The sequence below is a fragment of the Cervus elaphus genome, chromosome 19, assembly GCF_910594005.1.
Source record: "Cervus elaphus chromosome 19, mCerEla1.1, whole genome shotgun sequence".
Taxonomy (NCBI): domain Eukaryota; kingdom Metazoa; phylum Chordata; class Mammalia; order Artiodactyla; family Cervidae; genus Cervus; species Cervus elaphus.
Genome location: NC_057833.1, coordinates 66,699,446 through 66,719,603, shown reverse-complemented (window position 1 = coordinate 66,719,603; position 20,158 = coordinate 66,699,446). Strand labels below are relative to the sequence as shown.

General features: G+C 42.7%; 1 protein-coding gene across 1 annotated transcript in view; it reads right to left on the bottom strand.

Annotated features, from left to right (window-relative positions):
- The window catches only part of COL6A6 (collagen type VI alpha 6 chain), a 147,041-nt gene that overhangs the window by 773 nt on the left and 126,110 nt on the right, over positions 1–20,158 (bottom strand). The window contains exons 34-36 of the mRNA XM_043874966.1: positions 16,954–17,050; positions 13,268–13,939; positions 9,859–9,955 (exon numbers count right to left, since the gene is read on the bottom strand). Coding sequence (XP_043730901.1) covers positions 9,859–9,955; positions 13,268–13,939; positions 16,954–17,050 — 866 coding nt within the window. The remainder of the gene's footprint in view (positions 1–9,858; positions 9,956–13,267; positions 13,940–16,953; positions 17,051–20,158) is intronic.

The following is a 20,158-nucleotide window of genomic DNA, read 5'->3' as shown; positions in this document are numbered from 1 at the left end:
ATTGGCTTCTGTTTACTCAGATTTTGGTTCGAATGGTACCTCATTAGAGACCACCATATGTATAGTTGTCCCCGTCCCAGACACTCAGAACTATAGGCTCTTACTTTCTTCCTAACACTTAACCACTATCTGAATTTTTACTTGTAAACTTTGTGATTTCCCCATCCTCCCACCATCCCAGATGGAAAGTGTCATGAAGCCATATCTGGTGACTGTGGTAACCCCAGGAAACCAGAGGAGTGCTTAGCACTTGTTAGCTGTCAGCATTGATCTAGTGAAAGCATATGGATGAATTCCTCTTCCTTCCCCCTTCTTTCCTCCTCTTTCCCTCCCATCCACCCATCATCCGTCCATCCGAAGGTTCACGCTCTAACGAAAGCACTGTGTTAAGGTAAGGGATACAGACCTAACGCCTGGTCTGGCAGGCACGCAGGTGTTTGGTTGGGAGTCAAGAGTAATCCAACAAAAATGTGGAGCTAGGGTCAGACTCGGAGAGGCCTTGAATGCCAGAGCGGTGAGTCAGGGAAGTCAGAAGCCGAGTGCAGCTGACCACAAGTCCGAGCCTGTCCCATCGAGCTTTCTGTGCTGGTGGAAAGGTCCCGTGAGCTGCACCGGCCAGTACGGCAGCCGCTGCCCCACGTGCAACTGAGCACTTGAAATGTGCCTAGTGTGATGAGGAAGTGAATTTTTAGTTTCATTTAGTTGAAAGCTGGTGGCAACGGAAGTGGACAGTGTGGAACGGGAGCTGTTTCAGACCTTATCTTACAGGGAGGCCGTGGAAAGAGCCGTGAGTCCTGAAACATTCTTGTATTCTAGGTCCTCTAGTTATTAGCTGAGCAGCCCACTTAACTAGAGGGATCCTTCTTTCTTCAGGTGTAAAGAGACTAAAAACCCACCAATGCTGTGAGTGACAGAGCCCCGTGGCGCCAGCTGCTTAGAGGTGAGTGTGGGACTCGGGAGGCAGAGCTGAGGCTACAACCAGATTCTTCTGGGAGTTTAAGAGTCCTGTGTTACTTCCGTGAAACTAGGTTTTTACCCAGGAAACTATGGAGGACTCTCACGATATTTGGAATAAGACAGTGAAATGATGAAGTCATGCTGTCAGAAGACCTGGATACACGGGTGCAGGACCGCAGGAGGGCAGGTTGCCAGGGGCAGAAGTTAGGAAGCCATGAGCTCTCCGTAAATATTTTTAAATAAATGAGAGGGGCCTGGTGGCATGAGAGGCTAGCTGCATTTTGATTGTGGAAGAGTCATACATAAGAACTCCAGAATGTTGAGACCGTGAGGACAGCAGCCGCCATTCACCACATCCACCACAGTCCCTTCCTTTGCGTTTGGATTTCTCTGCTTTGTCCCGCTGTCAGTCCGATCTCTCTCACAAAAGCATCGTGATTTAGAAAATGAGTAAGTAAAGGACATAAAAAGAAGCTGAAGTTATCTTGCTGTCCCCTTTGTCTCTCTCACACACTCACCACACTTTCTTCTTCGTCTGTAGTGAGGGCGGGGGGTAAGGGAGACCTCAGACCAACAGAGAGGTCCTGCGACACAGACCCCGAGGCGTCTGAGCGTGTACACTGTGTCTGGGCTTCTGTCCGTGCTCACGAATGTGCTGTATCGACTGACAAGCTCCTTCAGTCACCAGGAATAGCAGCCCTGGCGTAACTCCAGGGCAAACGCAATTTCCTCACACCTTCCTCTGTTGCGCTTCTCTCTATATTTTCTTGTTAAAGTGAAAAGTGGAAGTCGCTCAGTCACTCTTTGCAACCCTGTGGACTATATGGTCCATGGAATTCTCCAGGCCAGACACTGGAGTGGGTGGCCTTTCTGGTCTCCAGGGGATCTTCCCAACCCAGGGATCGAACCCAGGTCTCCCGCATTGCGGGCAGATGCTTTCCCAGCTGAGCTACCAGGGAAGCCCAAGAATACTGGAGTGAGTAGCCTATCCCTTCTCCAGGGATCTTCCCGACCCAGGAATCAAATCGTAGTCTCCCACATTGCAGGCGGATTCTTTACCAACTGAGCAATGAGGGAAGCCCCATTTTCTGGTTAACTTCCAGACTAAATGTTACGGACTCAAATCCTCCAAGGTGGTAACTGTCTATATGCCCGAACCATGGCCCTGCCGATCGTGAGGGGACATTGTCTCCGGTCTGGGACACACTGTTTCCACGGTTGAGTTTCCCTTGTCTAGACTGCTTTCTCCCCTCCAGCCTCACTCTCTCCCTTTGTATTTGATCCTTTTTACAGCAAATTTAGCTGTCTTTGTCTTCCTCCTCCCTCTTTGTTAAGAAAAAGTTAAATTCCTTCTACAGCATTGTAATGCTGCCCTTCCCCCTCAAATATTTTTATTCTTAAAAGGGTTGAACATAATAAATGCTGTATCTCTGAATCCTCCATCTTTTCCACCGTATCATATATGGAGTTTGTAATTGGTTAAGTGCTCGGTAACAATCATGTGATTATTCCAGGAATCACAGAGACTTTCTGATTTTCTTACTCTCATTCTATGTTGTTCAGATACTTCTTTGCTGATGGGTAATTTCAACAGGATGTAGTCAACATGAAGAAACAAGAATGAAATACCATCCATTCATTTTGCAGTTGTGCCCAGCTCCAGTAAAACTTGGGAAAGAAAAATGGGTGGGACTAATTGCAGATTTCATTCCTCTGTGATCACAGATTCCTTCAACTATGCAGACAGCCAGGAATCAGTCAAGCTGCATTTATTAGTTGACTGGATGCAGTGGAGTGGAAAATGCAGGCAAGATGGCTTTTAGTTCAAGAATTCTTTTCATCTTACACATTTTGTGTGTCTAAAGAAAACACTTTGGAGATTAGAATTACAACAGATGTGTAGTCACATGGCACTGGTAACTGGGTCCATTTTAACAGTTCAGTTCTTGTGGTTCTGGCCTGCCTGCTGTCGCTTCCAAGTCTGGCAGGAGTGCTTGCCTGCCTAGATGCAGAGGCAGGTGGCTTCTGGTCTTCTCTCTGAGTGGATGTAGGTGCTTATAGTCTCCCTCATGGGCATCCATTTCCTTGGTTGCTTGTGGTTTGGTTCAATGTCTTTTTGTTTTTTTTTCCATTGAAGAAGAACCAGCTTCAATCTGTATTTCTCATAATCTGACAGTGGAATGACCTCCTTTCTCATGCAAGTCATTCTGAGGACAAAGGAAGTCATCCTGGTGGCCAGGCCCCTTGCTGCAAGGCATTCTCATCTCCCTCAATCCCACATGCCCAGCTCTTGAAAGGCTCAGGCAGGGAGTTTCAGAAGCAGCCGTGTGGCTTGTTACCTTTTATTACGGTCTTTGATGACATAGGAAACACCCGGGGAGTCTTGGTCGAACACACTGTCAGGGAATCACCAACAGCAGTGTGGATCTGTCTCCTCCATATGCCCGGCATTTCCTGGCATCTCACCCTTCCAGGTATGCAGGAGAATCCGAGCAGGGGGCCACAGAGGACAAGATGGCTGGATGGCATCACCAACTCGATGGACATGAGTTTGAGGGAACTCCGGGAGTTGGTGATGGACAGGGAGGCCTGGTGTGGTGCAGTCCATGGGGTTGCAGAGAGTCAGACACGACTGAGCGGCTGAACTGAACTGAGTATATCTTAGGGAAAAGTGCAGAAGCAGGAGAAAATGCAGGGTGGGAAGGTTTTCCAAAAATGTCTTTAATTTTGATAGGCTGGCTCCCGCGTGGGCCTTGCAGTTACCTATAATATATGAAGCCTGATACACATGCAGACTCAAGGGCGCTTTCCACACTGCCAGACACCTGCAGCAGGGGGAGCCCTGCCCCTCCTGGACTGACCGCGCCGGCTTGTTGAGCCTGACTTCAGAAGCATTTGCTGCTGGACAGTTCCTCTGCCTCCCAGCAAGGTGAGGCGCCTCCAGGCAGAGGCTTCTTGCACCTTCTGGAGCCAAATCAGGGGGGCTCTCCAGCCCATCACTGCACGGGGACGCATCCTCCTCACAGCGAGAGAGGCCACACTCAGAGGCGTCTGTCCCAGCCTCGACTGGGGCACTCTGACTTCAGCTGTACGTGGGGAACGTGTGTTAGTACACTGTGATTTACACTGACACACACCAAAAAAACACTCTCCTAACTGCTTGATTTCAATTATTTCTAATTTTAAAAATAAGTAATATTTGTACATGCAAAGGATATGATCTATATGTATATTATTGTTTTAAAATAACTAGCTTTTGCCTTTGTTGCTGGCAATTTTTTAAATTAAGATATTTTAAAAAGTAAGTTCTACTCTCATTCCATTCTTTGAGTATTTCTGTTTTTGTCCTATAGCACTTGAATTTTTTTAAATTATTTTTTAATTACATTTCTACACCTTTAAAAAAATTGAAGTATAGTTAATTTACAATGTTGTGTTAGTTTCTGTTTTTTTATTGAAGTATTTTTTTACTGAAGTATTTTAAAAGTTTTTAATTGAAATATAGTTGATTTACAATGTTGTGTTAATTTCTGGCATAGAGCAAAGTGATTTAGTTACACACACACACACACACACACACACATACATTCTTTTTTTAAATATTCCTTTCCATTGGATTCCCTTCCATCCAATATCATAGGGTACTGAATATAGTTATTTGTGTTATACAGTGGGACCTTGTTATTTAATTTTTTTAGTATATATTTTCTATTACATCTTAAGAACAATGTCTACCTCATTCGCTTTTAAAGTTTAAAAGATTCCCTGACATACCATGGAAAAGTGTATGGAGGTTCCTCAAAAAATTAAAAATAGAACCACCATATGATTCAGCAGTTGTACTTTTGGGTATTTTCCTGAAGAAGATGAAAACACTAATTTGAAAAAATGTATGTTCACTGCAGCACTATATACAATACCCAAGATGTGTAAGCAACCTAAGTGTCCATCAATAGATGAATGGATAAAGATGTGGAATTTATACACAATGGAATATTACTCAGTGATAAAAAGAAAGAAATCTGGCCATTTGTAACATGGATGGACCTAGAGAGTATCATGCTAAGTGTAATATGTCAGACAGAGAAAGGTAAACACTATGTGATTTCATTTACATGTGGAATCTAAAAAGCAAAGCACATGAACAAAATACCCAGAAACAGATTCATCAATATGAAGTGGTGGTTGCTAGACAGGAGGGTGTGTAGGATGGTGGGCAAAACAGGTGAAGGGGATTAAGAGGCACAAACTTCTAGTTATAAAATAAAAAAGAAGTCATGAGGATGCAACATACAGAATATAGGATATAGTCAATAATATTGTTATAATTTTAAGTGGTGACAGAGAATAGCTAGACTTATCATGGTGATCATCTAGTAATGTATACAAATGTTGAATCACTGTGTTGTACACCTGAAACTAATATAACATTGAATGTCAAAGAAATTTCCCTAACACAAGAATTAAAACTATGAACTTTGCTAAAATATGAATTCTGAAGCAAGCATCCCACAAATTTTGGCATGTAGTATTTTGATTGTTATGTACTTCTAACAATATTTCTAAGTTTTATTATGAACTTTTTCATTAGTTATTTAGAAATGTGATTTTGATTTAAAAATATATGGGCTGTGAAAATATTGCATGTATGAATTTCTAACTTAATTGTGATAAATTTGGACTGTATGAAGCCAGTTCTTAGAGATTTGTTGATAGTTGCTTTATAAATAAAATTGCACAGTAGACATCCGTACACTCTACCCTGATGGAGAGTCATTAACATTCCATTTGTTCAGAAGAATGTCTCATTTTTCTGTGCAGAATTCTATATGAGTCTATTCAATCAAGCTTGTTACTTATGACTAAACCACTTTAATTTTTGTCTGCTTGACCTAACAGTATTCAAACTGATGTACTAAAATCTCCAACCCTGATCATATTTTAATGGCTGCTACTCCTTTTTCAATTTTCACTTTGTACATTTCAATATTATTTTATGAAAGTGTTACTTAGTCATGTCCGACTCTGCGACCCCACGGACTGTAGCCCACCAGGCTCCTCTGTCCGTGGGATTTTCCAGGCAAGAATACTGGAGTGGGTTGCCATTTCCTTCTCCAGGGGGATCTCCCAGACACAGGGATTGAACCCAGGTCTCCTGCACTGCAGGCAGACTTTACCGTCTGAACCACCAGGGAAGCCCCTCATATAAATTTAGAATTGTTACATCTTCATCATGAATTAAACACTTTATCATCATGTAGTGATCATGTACTCTATCCATACAAAATGGTTTTGTTTAGAAGTATATTTTATCTGACTGACTTCACTTAGAAACTAACACAACATTGTAAATCAACTATACTTCAATAAAATAAAAAAAATTTAAGTATATTTTATTGGATATAAGGCTATTCCAGTTTTCTTTTTAAAATATTTGCCTACTATACTTTTTTCCGTAAGTTTACTTTCAACTTTCCCTTGCCCTTATCTTCTGGCTTGTCCTTATCTTAAAAACAGTTATAGCTGGATTTTATTTTGTTCTCTTAAATCTACTAAGTGTAACTGACATGCTTAATCTGTGTATTTTTATTATGATTGCTGACATATAGAAATGGACTGGATTCTGCTATCTTACTTTGTGCTTACTACTTCTATTTTTCCTTTCTTGCTTTTTTATTTTAAAAATATTATATTGCTTGTTTTCATTTCATTTTCTGTCACTGCATTGAAGCTCAAGGCTTCATTTTTTAATAACCGAAAGATAATTGCATTGTTTGGTGTCTTTTCTCATGTTTATTGATAAATAATAAATATTTATCAATACACATTTACAGTCTTAGTACAACTTGTATTTTTTTTTTCCTGTTAAAAACACTGAAAGGCAGTTTTTCTAAGCTGGCAAAACTTTCCTTTCATTATTTAGAAGGTTCTCAATAGCTTTGTGGCTTCTACTGCTGCTCCTGATTATTCAGCTGTCAGCCTAATTATAGTTTCTCTGCGGATCTCCTCTTTCTGGCTGCTTTTAAGTTTTGTTCATCCTGGTGTTCCGCATTCCCCTGCACCATTCGAACTGTTTTTTGTTTTTTTCTATTTATCCCGCCTGCTACACCTTGCATTTGTTTCATCTTTTAATTCATGTCTGTCATGAGTTCTTTTTTATTTGATGTTTTTTTGGCTATGCTGGGTCTTTGTTGCTCTTTTGAGTAGGCTTCCCCTGACTGTGGCAAGCAGGGGCTCCTCTTCACTGGGGGCTTCTCACTGCGAAGACTTCACCTGCTGCATTCTGAACAACTTCTTTAGCTTTATTTTCCAGTTCTTTATGTTTCTCTTCAGATGTGTCTATTGCTCTGTTTAATCCAGCCATTGAATTTTACAAGTTATCTTTTTATTTTGAAAATGGTCAAGTTTGCAGAATATTGTAGAGAACAGAGAACCATGGGTAAATACCAATATACCTTTCATCTAAGTGGTCTTCCCACCTATTATCGCCTCACTACCCAGTGTGTGTACACATATATACATTTTGTTGTTGCTCAGCTGCTAAGTTGTGTCTGACTCTTTGCGACCCCATGGACTGTATAGCATGTCCTCCACTATCTCCTGGAGTTTGCTCAAGTTCATGACCATTGATTCGGTGATGCTGTCTAACAATCTCATCCTCTGTTGCCCCCTTTTCCTATTGCTTTCGATCTTTCCCAGCATCAGAGTCTTTTCCAGTGAGTCAGCTTTCACATCACATGGCCAAAGTATTGGAGCTTCAGCAGTAGATCTTCCAATGAATATTCAGGGTTGAGTTGATTTCCTTTAGGACTGACTGATCTCCTTGCTGTCCAAGGGACTCTCAAGAATCTTTTTCAGCACCATAGTTTAAAGAGCATCAATTCTTCGGTGCTGAGCCTTCTTTATGGTCCAACTCTCACATCTCTACATGACTACTGGAAAAAACATAGCACTGACTATACAGACTTTTGTCAGCAAAATGATGTCTCTGCTTTCTAATATGCTGTCTAGGGTGGTCATACCTTTCCTTCCAAGGAGCAAGCGTCTTTTAATTTCAGGGCTGCAGTCACCATCTAGTGATTTTGGAGCCCAAGGAAAGAAAATCTGTCACTGTTTCCACTTTTTCCCCATCTATTTGTCATGAAGTGATGGGACCAGGTGCCATGATCTTAGTCTTCTAAATGTTGAGTTTCAAGCCAGCTTTTTCGCTCTCCTCTTTCACTCTTATCAGGAGGCTCTTTAGTTCCTCTTCACTTTCTGCCATGAGTCGTCATCAACTGCCTATCTGAGGTTGTTGATATTTTTCCCAGCAATCTTGATTTCAGCTTGTGATCATCAAGTCTGGTATTTTGCATGATGTACTCTGTGCAGAAGTTAAATAAGCAGGGTGACAATATACAGCCTTGTCTTACTCCTTACACACATACATATATGTGTGTGTGTGTGTGTGTATATATATATGCATATATACTTATATATGCACACACACACGCTTTGCTTCTTTTTATGAAACCATCTGAAAGTAGGTTATAGCCATCATGCATGTTACTCTTAAATACTTTTCAGCATAACTCTCTCAAGAACAAAGACATTCTCTTATACAAACATACACTATCACCACGCCTAAGTAAATTCACATGAATTAATAATATCACAGAACATATTTTCATACTCAAGTTTCCCCAGTTATGTGTGTTCAGCCACTCAGTTGTGTCCAACTCTTTGTGACCCCATGGGCTGTAGCCCAACAGGCTTCTCTGTCCACAGGTTTTTCCTGGCAAGAATACTGGAATGGGTTGCCATTTCTCCAGATGTCATTAATACAGGCTTTTTTTTTTTTTCTCCTCTAGGATCCAATTGAGGTTCACTCCACCCCACTTGGCTATTTTGTCTGTAGTCTCTCCCATCCTAGGACATTACCCCACATCCCTCTGCTGTTCATGATGTTGACACCTAGAAAGAATACAGGTGGGCTGCTTTGAAGGACGGTCCACATTCTGGAATTGTCCCATGGTTTCCTCATTATTTGACTTGGGTCAAAGCTCTCCAGCCAGAATCCCACATTTGGTGCTGTGTTTCCCCTGCCTCCCCTGAGGAGATACAGAGTGTCAGATCCTGGTTACAGTGGGTGTGGCCCGACCTCAGCAGGAAAATGTTCTTCCCTTGTTTGTAATTAGTAAGTGTGGGAGGGCTTCTCTGGGGCTGGAAATAGTCACCCACTGGGTTTAGCATTCCTTGATCTTTGCCTGACTCATTTATTACAACAGAGGTTACAAGCTCGTGGTTTTCTAATTCTACCACATCTTCTACATTTATTAGCTAGCATACTTGTATAAAAAAAGAACGTTTCTTCCCCTCCTCTCTTTTTGGGTATCTACATAGAGCTGCATATTTTTAAAAGTCAGTGTTGTGATCCATTACCATCACTATACTTTCTGATGTTCAAATAGTCCAAAATCCTGCCAGTGGTAAACCCTTTCAAGACAGCTCATTTGTCCTTTTGACATGACTGATTCTTTGCTACTTTCTTGTATAATGAATGCTCCAGGTTCACATTGCAATTGCCCTGTTACAGCCTCGGATTAGTTATTTCTCCAAGGAGCCCTGATTCCTTTCAATGGGAATGATTCTTAGAAAACAAGATCTGGTTATTTGGCGTGCTCATTGCCACAGGGGTGTCCCATTGGTTGTTTTAGTTCAACAATTAGATTTTCTGTCTTAAAAAACTCTGTTTTCAGTTCAACCTGGTCATTTTTTATTATCTCTTGTTCCCTCAACTTATATTTTATTGTCACATAGTGATAGATTTTTTCCAAATGGCATAGATGAAGAGGGAGAAAAGAAGGTGGGGGAAGAGGATGGCACATTCATTGTTCAAGTAAATACCAAGCAGGTTAATACCTTCGCACAAACTGTAGTGGGGGCTGCTGTGGGTCCGTAGAGCTGAGTCTGTTGCACTTTGCTTTGATATTTATTGGTGGATATTTGTTGATTGCACCTAGGAAGAAAAAGAAAATCTGTGAGGAGACTCGTATTCACAGCAATGAACATGACAGCAATCAGCTTTGCATGCAAAGCATCACATCACTGTTCTCAACATCCGTGAAAGAAAGACACCAACTAAGGTGGCCATATGAGATGAAAGCATATTTCTCACCAGACTCTCTGAAACTAGGTCTAGAACTAGGTTCACGACTGCCAAATGTATAAGTAGAGAATTCAACTTACTTTTCAATAAGATGCTCTTAGCTGCTCAAGTCCATTAAACATTAGAGGAGATGGGCCCATCCTAACAGTCTGGCCTCTAACTGACATGAACTAATCAGAATAGTTATTTTTTTTTATTTGCTCCTTTGAAATGCCAAATTGCAAAAGGAGAAAGATATTCCCCTAACCTTCTCTGTATCATTAAGAACAACAGTAACTGCAGTCCATTTTGGTTTTAATTCACTATGATTCATTTCATCTGAAATATATTATTTTTTCATAATATTAAAAGCATGCTTCTTCCAATACCATTTAAAACATTAAAAAGGCTTTTTTGATGAGAAACTTTAAAAAGGCATTATTTATTTCCTTGATGCCTTCGATTTAATTGTGTGTTACACATGATTAAACGTCTTGCTGGTGATCCTGGGTCATCGTAAGTTGCAAGCTGGCCCTGGGCTGTGGCCCAGCGCCATCTCCTGGGTTGCTGTTGCAAACTGAACTGTGTGCGTCTAGACTGAATGGCCAAGGCTGGGATGTTTCCTTCATGTGCGTCTGATGTTTAACCTTCTGTCTTCACTCTAAATATCAGGTTGTCAGTCAGTAGTTTTGCTTAGAAAATATGCCTGTTCTGATGTGAATTGTGTCTGATAGCCAATTCTGTCACAGTAGTGTGTAAACAAGAGTCATGTAGAGAGGGAGCTGGATGCGCATGCCTGGGAGGGTTGGGACCAGATCTGTTTTGGTTCCTCCTTGATACCCCACCCCTCAACAGTGAGTGGCTCAAAGTAGGTACCTAATGTGCTGTGCGGTTATTTGCTTAGTCACGTCTGACACTTTGTGACCTCGTAGACTGGAGCCTGTCCTCTGCCCATGGGAGTTTTCAGACAAGAACACTGAAGTGGGTTGCCATTTCTGCCTCCCAGGGATCTTCCCAACGCAGGGATCGAATCCACATATCCTGTATCTCCTGCATTGGCAGGCAGATTCTTTACCCCTGAGCCACCTGAAAAGCCCCTACATATGTGTTAATATTGAAGAGGTGCGTGTGGGTCTGGGGGCCTGCTCTGAATGGAGGATGCAGGATTGAATATGATTATGTCAGAGTCATACTCTGACCACCTGATGCGAAGAACTGACTCATTGGAAAAGACCCTGATGCTGGGAAAGATTGAGGGCAGGAAGAGAGGGGGATGACAGAGGATGAGATGGTTGGATGGCATCACTGACTCGATGGACATGAGAGGCCTGGTGTCCTGCAGTCCATGGGGTCGCAAAGAGTCAGACGTGACTGAGCGACTGAACTGAATGTCAAAGTCTTTTCAACTTTTTGTACTTTGAAAGCTATAGTTTAAATGCTGGAGATTTCTAGATACTTTCTAGAAAAGTGGTGTCATGACTTTGACAAGCACTTTACATATTTCTCACCCACTCCAAGTGATTCTTTTTTTTTTTTGGTCTTGTTTATCTTCTTAAAGCATCTCCTCCCTCTCCCTGGGCGGTGGTGAGGGTGTCATTTACCTAATCATTCAGTTTGACTAGTTACCATGAAATGCCACTGAGAATTTTGTGGGACCAGGAAAGGAAATTCCATCTAAACTTCCTTTCAACTTTTTGCCTTATAAGAAGTGTTTCTTGACAAATTTCTCAGTCTTTCAAGGTGTTTTCTGTTCTGCTTTTCCATGAAAATGGGTTTATTTGCCATTGGCAGACTCTTGTAATTCAGGGTCTGGAACCATTGCAAGCCACAAGCAAGTTGCCACATAGTAAGGACAGGAGAACCCTTCTGTAGAGAGGGGAAGGAAGCAGGGGGAGGGGAATGCTAATAAGAAGAGTGCCTGGTTTTTCAGTGGCTGAGTTTCAAGGTGTTCTTGTGTTTTACCCTTACAAATGCCTTATGATTTCTTCTTTCCAAATGACCCCTGGCCTTCACTTATTTTTTTTCTGTCATTTTCCCAGCTCTTCTTTCTGGTTCCTATTCCAGAACCCATCCACAGAAGTTTTATTCTAGGAGCATATGGAACATAGGAGCATCCTGTATCAGTGTTTCTCAAACCATAATGTATATAGGAATCACTGGGGGTCTCGATAAAATGCAGATTCTGGAACAAAATGTCCAGAGTGGGGCAGGAGAGTCTGCATTTTTCACAAGCTCCCAGGAGATGCTGGGACGTTGGTCCTAGACTCACACCTAAAGTAGCAGAGAACTCGAGGACCCCATCGACCATTTCCCAAGGCCCCTCAGACCTCACCGGCCCTGACCAGTCAGGGTCTGTGCAGACTTAGCTGGTCTCACGGTGAATGTCAGTGACACGTTTGAGACATAGGATGCAGCACTGGGTGTCCGTTAGCCTGTGTGTTCACTTTCCCTCATCTGAACTCCAAAAGTAAAATGATCAGAAGTCTGACAGTGCTTTTTGACCTCCATAGCCATATCAGGACAGGGCTTCTCTGAATCCATCCTGCTGCATTTAAAATGAATTGCATACTTTCGAGACAAGCTCGTGCCAAGAAATACAACCCACGTTTCTTTTTTATGGGCAACAGTGACACTAATTACTGGCATCATAAAAAATCATTAATAAAGCTGAGAAAGTTTTGAAGGATGCATCTTTCATTCTGACATGTAATGTGGTGCCTCCTAAAACTTCGAACTCTCCCTTTAGAACTTGTAAACGCAAAACCAAGGATTGTTGAATTTTTCTCTAGCTCCCTCTTGGAGTGTTAACTGGTCAAACTTTCCATCAAAGGGCAGCGTGATAATGTTACATGGCAAGGGTTTCTACTTGGTAACTAGTATCCCGGCTATGATTTCACACTCCCAGACTACGCTGCTCCCTGCAGACAGATGTGTGAATAGCTGTTTGTTATGATTGCTTCTCCATAGGAACCACAGGCGTAAAAAAGAGGAGCCAGAGAATTCAAGGCTTAGAAATCATAGGCTTCCTCCCTCCACCATCCATCATTCCCTATTTTCCTTTCTGACCCTGCAGCGCCCTTGAAGACAGAGGCTTTCCAGAATCCATGTCAGTTCATCAGCCCTTCTTTGGGAAACACCAAATATACTGAAATGTGCAAGAAATAATATGATTTTATGACTTACGCCTGACTGAGCTTATAAAAGCCTTCACAAACTTCACACTGTATCTGTGGTCAGGCTTATGAATGCGGCCAAGCTGGACCAAGTGGTGATCCAAAGGGTAGCTGGCTAGATCTTCCAGTTCTTGGTCATTCCAAGAAGGCCCAAGGGAAAACACGAATAGGACATAACCTTGACACTTGGCCCTCAGGGATTCTTTCTTTAAGGTTTCCCTGTCCAAGTGGCTGGTTTCCCCAGCAGATATCACAAAAATGACTTTATTTCTTCTCAGATTGGGTGCCCTCGAGAAGACATTGTCCAGAGTCCACTGTAAGGCGTGACCAATAAAAGCATCTCCATCTAGTGGCTGAACGGATTCCTCCACGTGTCTCTTCATGAGGCGCTTACTCTTGTAGGTGGTCAGGTTGAATTCACTTATAACAGGGCTCCTCTGAGTGTTGGGTAGGAAGTGAGGGGGACTGAGGCTTAATAGGGCCACCCGGTCTCCGGTGACAGAGGTCTCAGGCTCTGGGGTGATTTCGAAGTGATCTAACAGTGCTCCCAAGAATCCCCGTATGTCTTCAAATTCTGCGCTTCCCACGTGCCGGGAGCCGTCCAGAAGGAAAGCAGCGTCCACGTAAGACTGCACAGGGGGTGGTCTGGCTTGATGGCAAGAAGCATCCGGCTTGCACACATCTGCAGACCGAAAGTCACTTAGGGTTACTAAACAGAAACGGACAGAAAAAGGGAAGATAGCATCTCAAGCATTTCGACATTTGGAGTCTGCATGATCTTTGATGTTAATATAGTAACTAAATGACTTTGAGGTCAGCGACAGGAAGATTTCCTACTATGTGCTTTGCACTCTGATCCCCAAAGTACAGATTTTAAACTCAGCCCATGTGTGGAGTTCCATTCACTGACGCTATCTGACTCTTTGAAATTAGGTTGCTTTCAACAGAAGTTTCACCTTGCTGCGTTTTATGTTTATAAAGATTGACTTGGGACAGTTGATCTCATGTTTGCATGTGTGTTTACTGTATCATGACATAAAAAGAAATGACCTCTCTAATTGACAATATACAGGTTAAACCAAGGGCCCCTGTCATTCTGCACACGCTACCTTATTATGAAAAGAAATCTGCTTAAAATGTAAGACTGCAAAAAAGCAATGCATCGTTTATTTCAATTTAAATAAAGGTTTATAATTCAATGTCTTTATTTTTCTGTAGAGACATTAAGAACAGAGCTACCATTTATATATTATACCTATCAGTTGAAAGCTCATTATGTGTTTATTAAATAAATGAATATAAATACTACATGTTAATGGGCTTTCATAAAATATGAGGTCATTTTAATGTGTGCATATCTCATTTTCTAAAAGAAAGTGTAGTAATAAAACAGAGAGTGCATTTTACTGAATCTGACCACAATACTCAGAGGAACAAAAAAAAACTTGGAAATGAAAGGATCTTAGAGGTCATCTAATCTCCTAATTTTACCAAAGAGCCTGAGGGCAGGACAATAAAATCATTTTGCCAAAGGACACATCCGCATTTCTAGAAGTGTCTGCATATGAAGTCAGCGCTGTACTGTTTGAGGCAAGGCCAATGGTTCAGCAGGGTGGATAGGCCCACTGGCCTGAAAGTCAGGATATTTGGGCTCTGGTCTGGCTGTCCCCAGTAACAAATAAGCTGTGTGCCCCTGTCCAAGCCTCCACCGGGCCCCAGTTCCATAGAATGAGATGGTTGGATCAGATGCACCTAGAGAGCCCTTATAGGGCCAACACTCTGCAATCCTACATTTTCAATAGCAGTTGATGGTTAAGGATGAGCACTAAAGAGACTTTTCTCTTTAAAAACCAAAGAGAAATAGAAAACTACGTATGTGGACAGCCAGTACTTAGACAAGGGTCCAGCCATGAATAAAAGCGATTAAATGAAAGGTTAATAAGCAGAGTGCAGATCCTTAATGGATGGAGCAAACTTCAGAACTCCAGTCTTGCTCACGGACTCAATAAAGATATAAACTCTGGGGACGCCCCTGGTGGTCCAGTGGCTAAGACTTATGAGCTCCCAATGCAGGGGGGCCCGGGTTCGGCCCCTGGTAAGGGGACTAGATCCCACATGCCGCAGCTAAGAGTTTGCATGTCACAACTAAAGATCCCGTGTGTTGCAACTAACACCCAGCACAGCCAAACAAATAAATACATATTTAAAACCAGCAGCCCGCCCATTTGCTCAGTTTTGTGGGGTTTCTTAATTGCGGGAAACAACAGCCAAAATACCTTCCATTTAGTGCCTCAAAGACAAAACAAGGCTTTAAACCAAGAAATGGAGCCCAGATCTATCTCTAGACACATGCGGATAACTTCCGACCACAAATCACACTGGCGCATGTGTCACTGAGTCTGAACCCACAGCTGAGAACTCGAGGGGGAGGAATCTGCCCGCAGTGTGGTGAGCTCCTCCGGGCTGGGGGAAATGACTGATCAGAGGGCAGCAGAGGGCAAGACAGCAGGAAGAGAGCGTTATTGAGAGAGAATCCCACCTCTCTCTCAGAGTCGCCACCTGCCCAGGAGTCACTCATACGGCCAGAAGAAGCATCTCACTGACACATGTGGAGAAGGAGAGGAAATCACCATTTCCTTCAAGGCCAAGTACAGAGTCTCAGGGAACAGCATAATGCGATCTGTGTTTCTCATAAACCGCAGGTGTCTTAAAACCAGCCTTCTTGATTTCGATTTGGCTGTGAGCAAATTATTTCACCTCATCTGTAAAATGGATCTAATAATCATTCAAAAATTTTAGGGCCATTATAAGGATCAAGTGAAACCATTACAAGGGTGTTTGGAATGCATTCCTTGTGGCTCAGCTGGTAAAGAATCTGCCTGCACTGCGGGAGACCTGGGTTTGATCCCTGGGTTGGGAAGATCCCCTGGAGAAGAGAAAGGCTACCCACTCCAGTATTCTGGCCTGGAGAATTCTATGGACTGTAAAGTCCATGGGGTCACAAAGAGTTGGACATGATTGAGCGACTTGCACTACACTGCACTACACTTGGAATGCATTAAACCCAATAGCCTAAACATTACATATCATCATCACCACCATCACTGTTAAATAACACAATTAGAACAGCGCGTGGCTAATAATGAATGTCTGATAACAGTTAGCGATCATACCCACCAGAAACCTCAGCGACTCCCACTCTTGTAATTATTAGCACGTTCAAATTATTAGAACACTCAAATGCAGGTTTTGGCCCATTCTCTAGCTAGAACTACATATTGGGTGTAAACAGTCACAGGCAAATCAGCATCACAAATCTTTCTGATCCCTAACGTTTGGGGCTTTGAGAAAGCCTCTTTCCAATGAGAAATCCATTTCTGCTAACTTCCACTTCTACCATAAAGCATTTCTTTGGGACTGTGAACATTTGAGGTTTAGAAAGCTCATAAATGTATTTCACCGCACAAGGAAGTTGGCCATGAGGCAGGCTGAGTTAATTTCTAAAGATAATTCTTGTTTCCCAGAAGGTGCATGAGCTGAGAGGCTCCACCTGTGGATGAGGCTGTGTGGCAGGGTGAGCCCCGGGGAGACCCTCCCAAGACCACTCGCTGCTGCCGAGTTCCAGCCCCTCCTTTCCATGGTGACTCACTGCTGCTGAATGACCTGATCAAGTTACGCTCTCCCCGGGGGTCTCACCATAGCAGAAAGTACACCGCTGGAGTCCCTCGAGTGCTGGTACATAGTCAGCTCCGGATGGGATAATGATGACTTGGAATCTGCCTGTGTCGTCAATCTGCAAAAAGCAGAATCGAGAAGAGCTTCATGGGTGGGGCTGCGGCACCTCCCAGGATGGTTCAGAGAGCTGAGACCTGCAGAGAGCAAAGGAGCCCCCTTCCTCTCAGAGGGTCCCCGGGAGGCAGAATGTCAGCGGGGCCTAAGAACACTGGTCTGGGTTTAACCCGTGACTTTCCCGTTAGCTGGAGGACAAGCAGCTTTGCCCTTGTTTTCTCATCTGTGAAACAGAACAGTCACATTACTCTTTAAAAGGGCAAGTGTGCACACAAAATGAGTTCATAACTGAAAAGCATGTTACTGGTATCAGGTAGGTACCACCAAAGTCTACCTTCGCGCCCAAGAAATGATGCTTTTGAACTGTGGTGTTGGAGGAGACTCTTGAGAGTCCCCTGGACTGCAAGGAGATCCAACCAGTCCATCCTAAAGGAGATCAGTCCTGGGTGTTCATTGGAAGGACTGATGCTGAAACTGAAACTCTAATCCTTTGGCCACCTGATGCAAAGAGTTGACTCATTTGAAAAGACCCTGATGCTGGGAAAGATTGAGGGCAGGAGAAGGGGACGACAGAGGATGAGGTGGTTGGATGGCATCACCGACTCAATGGACATGAGTTTGGGTGGACTCTGGGAGTTGGTGATGGACAGGGAGGCCTGGCATGCTGTGGTTCACGGGATCGCAAAGAGTCGGACAGGACTGAGCGACTGAACTGAACTGAAAAACGATACGTTTCTTGTAAGTATATTGTAAAGGGAGGCCCATTCTACACTAGAATTCTTCACATGCAGCAAATAAAAGTTCACCAGAATTAAGAGGTAATTGCCCAACAAATTTAAAGAAAAAACCTTTGGGGCAAAACAAGGCTGAGGTTAAAGATTTTTCAATCAAAATAGCCTTGTGTTACAGCAGAAAGAATGGCTCATCACTCAGCTTCACACTATCGTGAAAAATGTCCAGGATGGGGGTTACACAATCTGTTCACTCAGGAACACAGGGAAATGAGCCTGTGTTGTCAGAACAGCTTCGTCTGAGACCTGCCACACGCATCTACACTGGTTTTGAATTTCAGTTGGATTCTGCTGAACTCTCAGGCAAATGGAGATGTAGAAAAGTCACAGTGGTTACAAAACAGATGACAGCTTTGTAACATGGCCTCCAAATAAAAGTGTTATCATGTCATTAAAATTTTGAGCTCTGTTCCTAAAATACTAATAAATGACATATTTATGGCTGATTCATGTGGATATGCAGTGGAAAGCATCACAATAGTGTAATCATTCTCCAATTAAAAATAAATTCAAAAAGAAGCAGAGGGAAAAGGAAAAGTAGTAACATCATCTCTCTTGTGCAATGCCCGGTATTAGGTCCCCATCGAGTTGTTCTGAACCCTCTGGACATCCCTGCATAACTCCATCCTCTAGTTCAGTTTAGTTCATTCACTCAGTCGTGTCCGACTTTTTGCGACCCCATGAACTGCAGCACACCAGGCCTCCATGTCCACCACCAACTCCTGGAGTTTACCCAAACTCATGTCCCTTGAGTCGGTGATGCCATCCAACCATCTCATCCTCTGTCATCCCCTTCTCCTCCTGCCTCAATCCCTCCCAGCACCACGGTCTTTTCAAATGAGTCAGCTCTTTGCATCAGGTGGCCAAAATACTGGAGTTTCAGCTTCAGCATCAGTCCTTCCAATGAACACCCAGGACTGATCTCCTTTAGGATGGGCTGGTTGGATCTCCTTGCAGTCCAAGGGACCCTCAAGAGTCTTCTCCAACACCACAGTTCAAAAGCATCAATTCTTCTGTGCTCAGCTTTCTTTATAGTTCAACTCTCACATCCATACGTGACCACTGGAAAAACCATAGCTTTGACTAGACAGACCTTTGTTGGCAAAGTAATGTCTCTGCTTTTTAATATGCTGTCTAGGTTGGTCATAACTTTCCTTCCAAGGAGTAAGCCATGAAATTAAAAGACACTTGCTCCATCCTCTAGTGGGTGAGGTCTTTTGGTTTTCTACTTACTCCGGTATCCCCAGGGTCTCGGGATGGCACCTGGTATATCTGAGCTGCTCACTCAACATATGTAGGATGAATGAATCTTGGGACCAAGCCTGACTTCTGTCTGCATTTCTAACTCTTTTTCTACCCAAGGGAGGTTGAAGCCAATACTGCTCTGGTCTATGAGGGTCATTGTCAAGAATTTGAACCTCCACTGGTGGTCTTCAGAGATAAACTCCTTCAATAAAGGAACAAGGAGTCTTTAGGTGATTTGGGTGAAAACTCTAAGTGGGATTGTCAGTCCTCCAAAGCTTAAAAGAAAAACTCAACAAAATACATTTTTTTAAAGTTTTATGCGATGCACATACCTTTGAGTGGGTGGGTGGAATTGTGTCTGTTTAAATTTGTATCACAGGTACCATCAATTATTTGAATCAAGATATTGAGTTGTCTTTTCTGCGACTACATAAAGTCAAAGGACAATGGGGGCTCCCAATAAAGATAGGGAATTAGGAGGACTGTGGGTCCACTCACAGAGCTTTTGAGCCACTGCCTCTCATAGCAACTTCATTAGCGTAGGCTGGATCCAGCTTCTAATGTGCAAGCATTTTATTTTCTGAGCCTCATACATTAACCTGTTCCTTTGCATAACTCTGAGTTTGTTCAATGATGCTAATAGCAGTTTCAGCTTCTTAACAATGCAGACTTTAATATTGTTAAACGGACGTTAGTTCACTATCAAGGTGGGAGGGGGGTTCAGGATGGGGAACACATGTACACCCATGACTGATTCATGTCAATGTATGGCAAAAACCACTACAATATTGTAAAGTAATTAGCCTCCAATTAAAATAAATTAATTAATTAAAAAAGAAACTGATTAAATAATCCTAATTAAAAGAACAATTAAACAATCCTAATTAATTAGGACTAATAATCCTAATTAAAAGAACTACCTTTCTTGAGTGTTTGCTGTATCCCAGGCACTGGTGCATGGAGCGACATCATTTCCTCTTTGCACCAGCTTCAGGAAGCAAGCACTGCTTTCTGCATTTTATGGAGGAGTACTGTATTTCAGTTCTGATCTGCTTAGCTTAGCACTTTCACAGAAA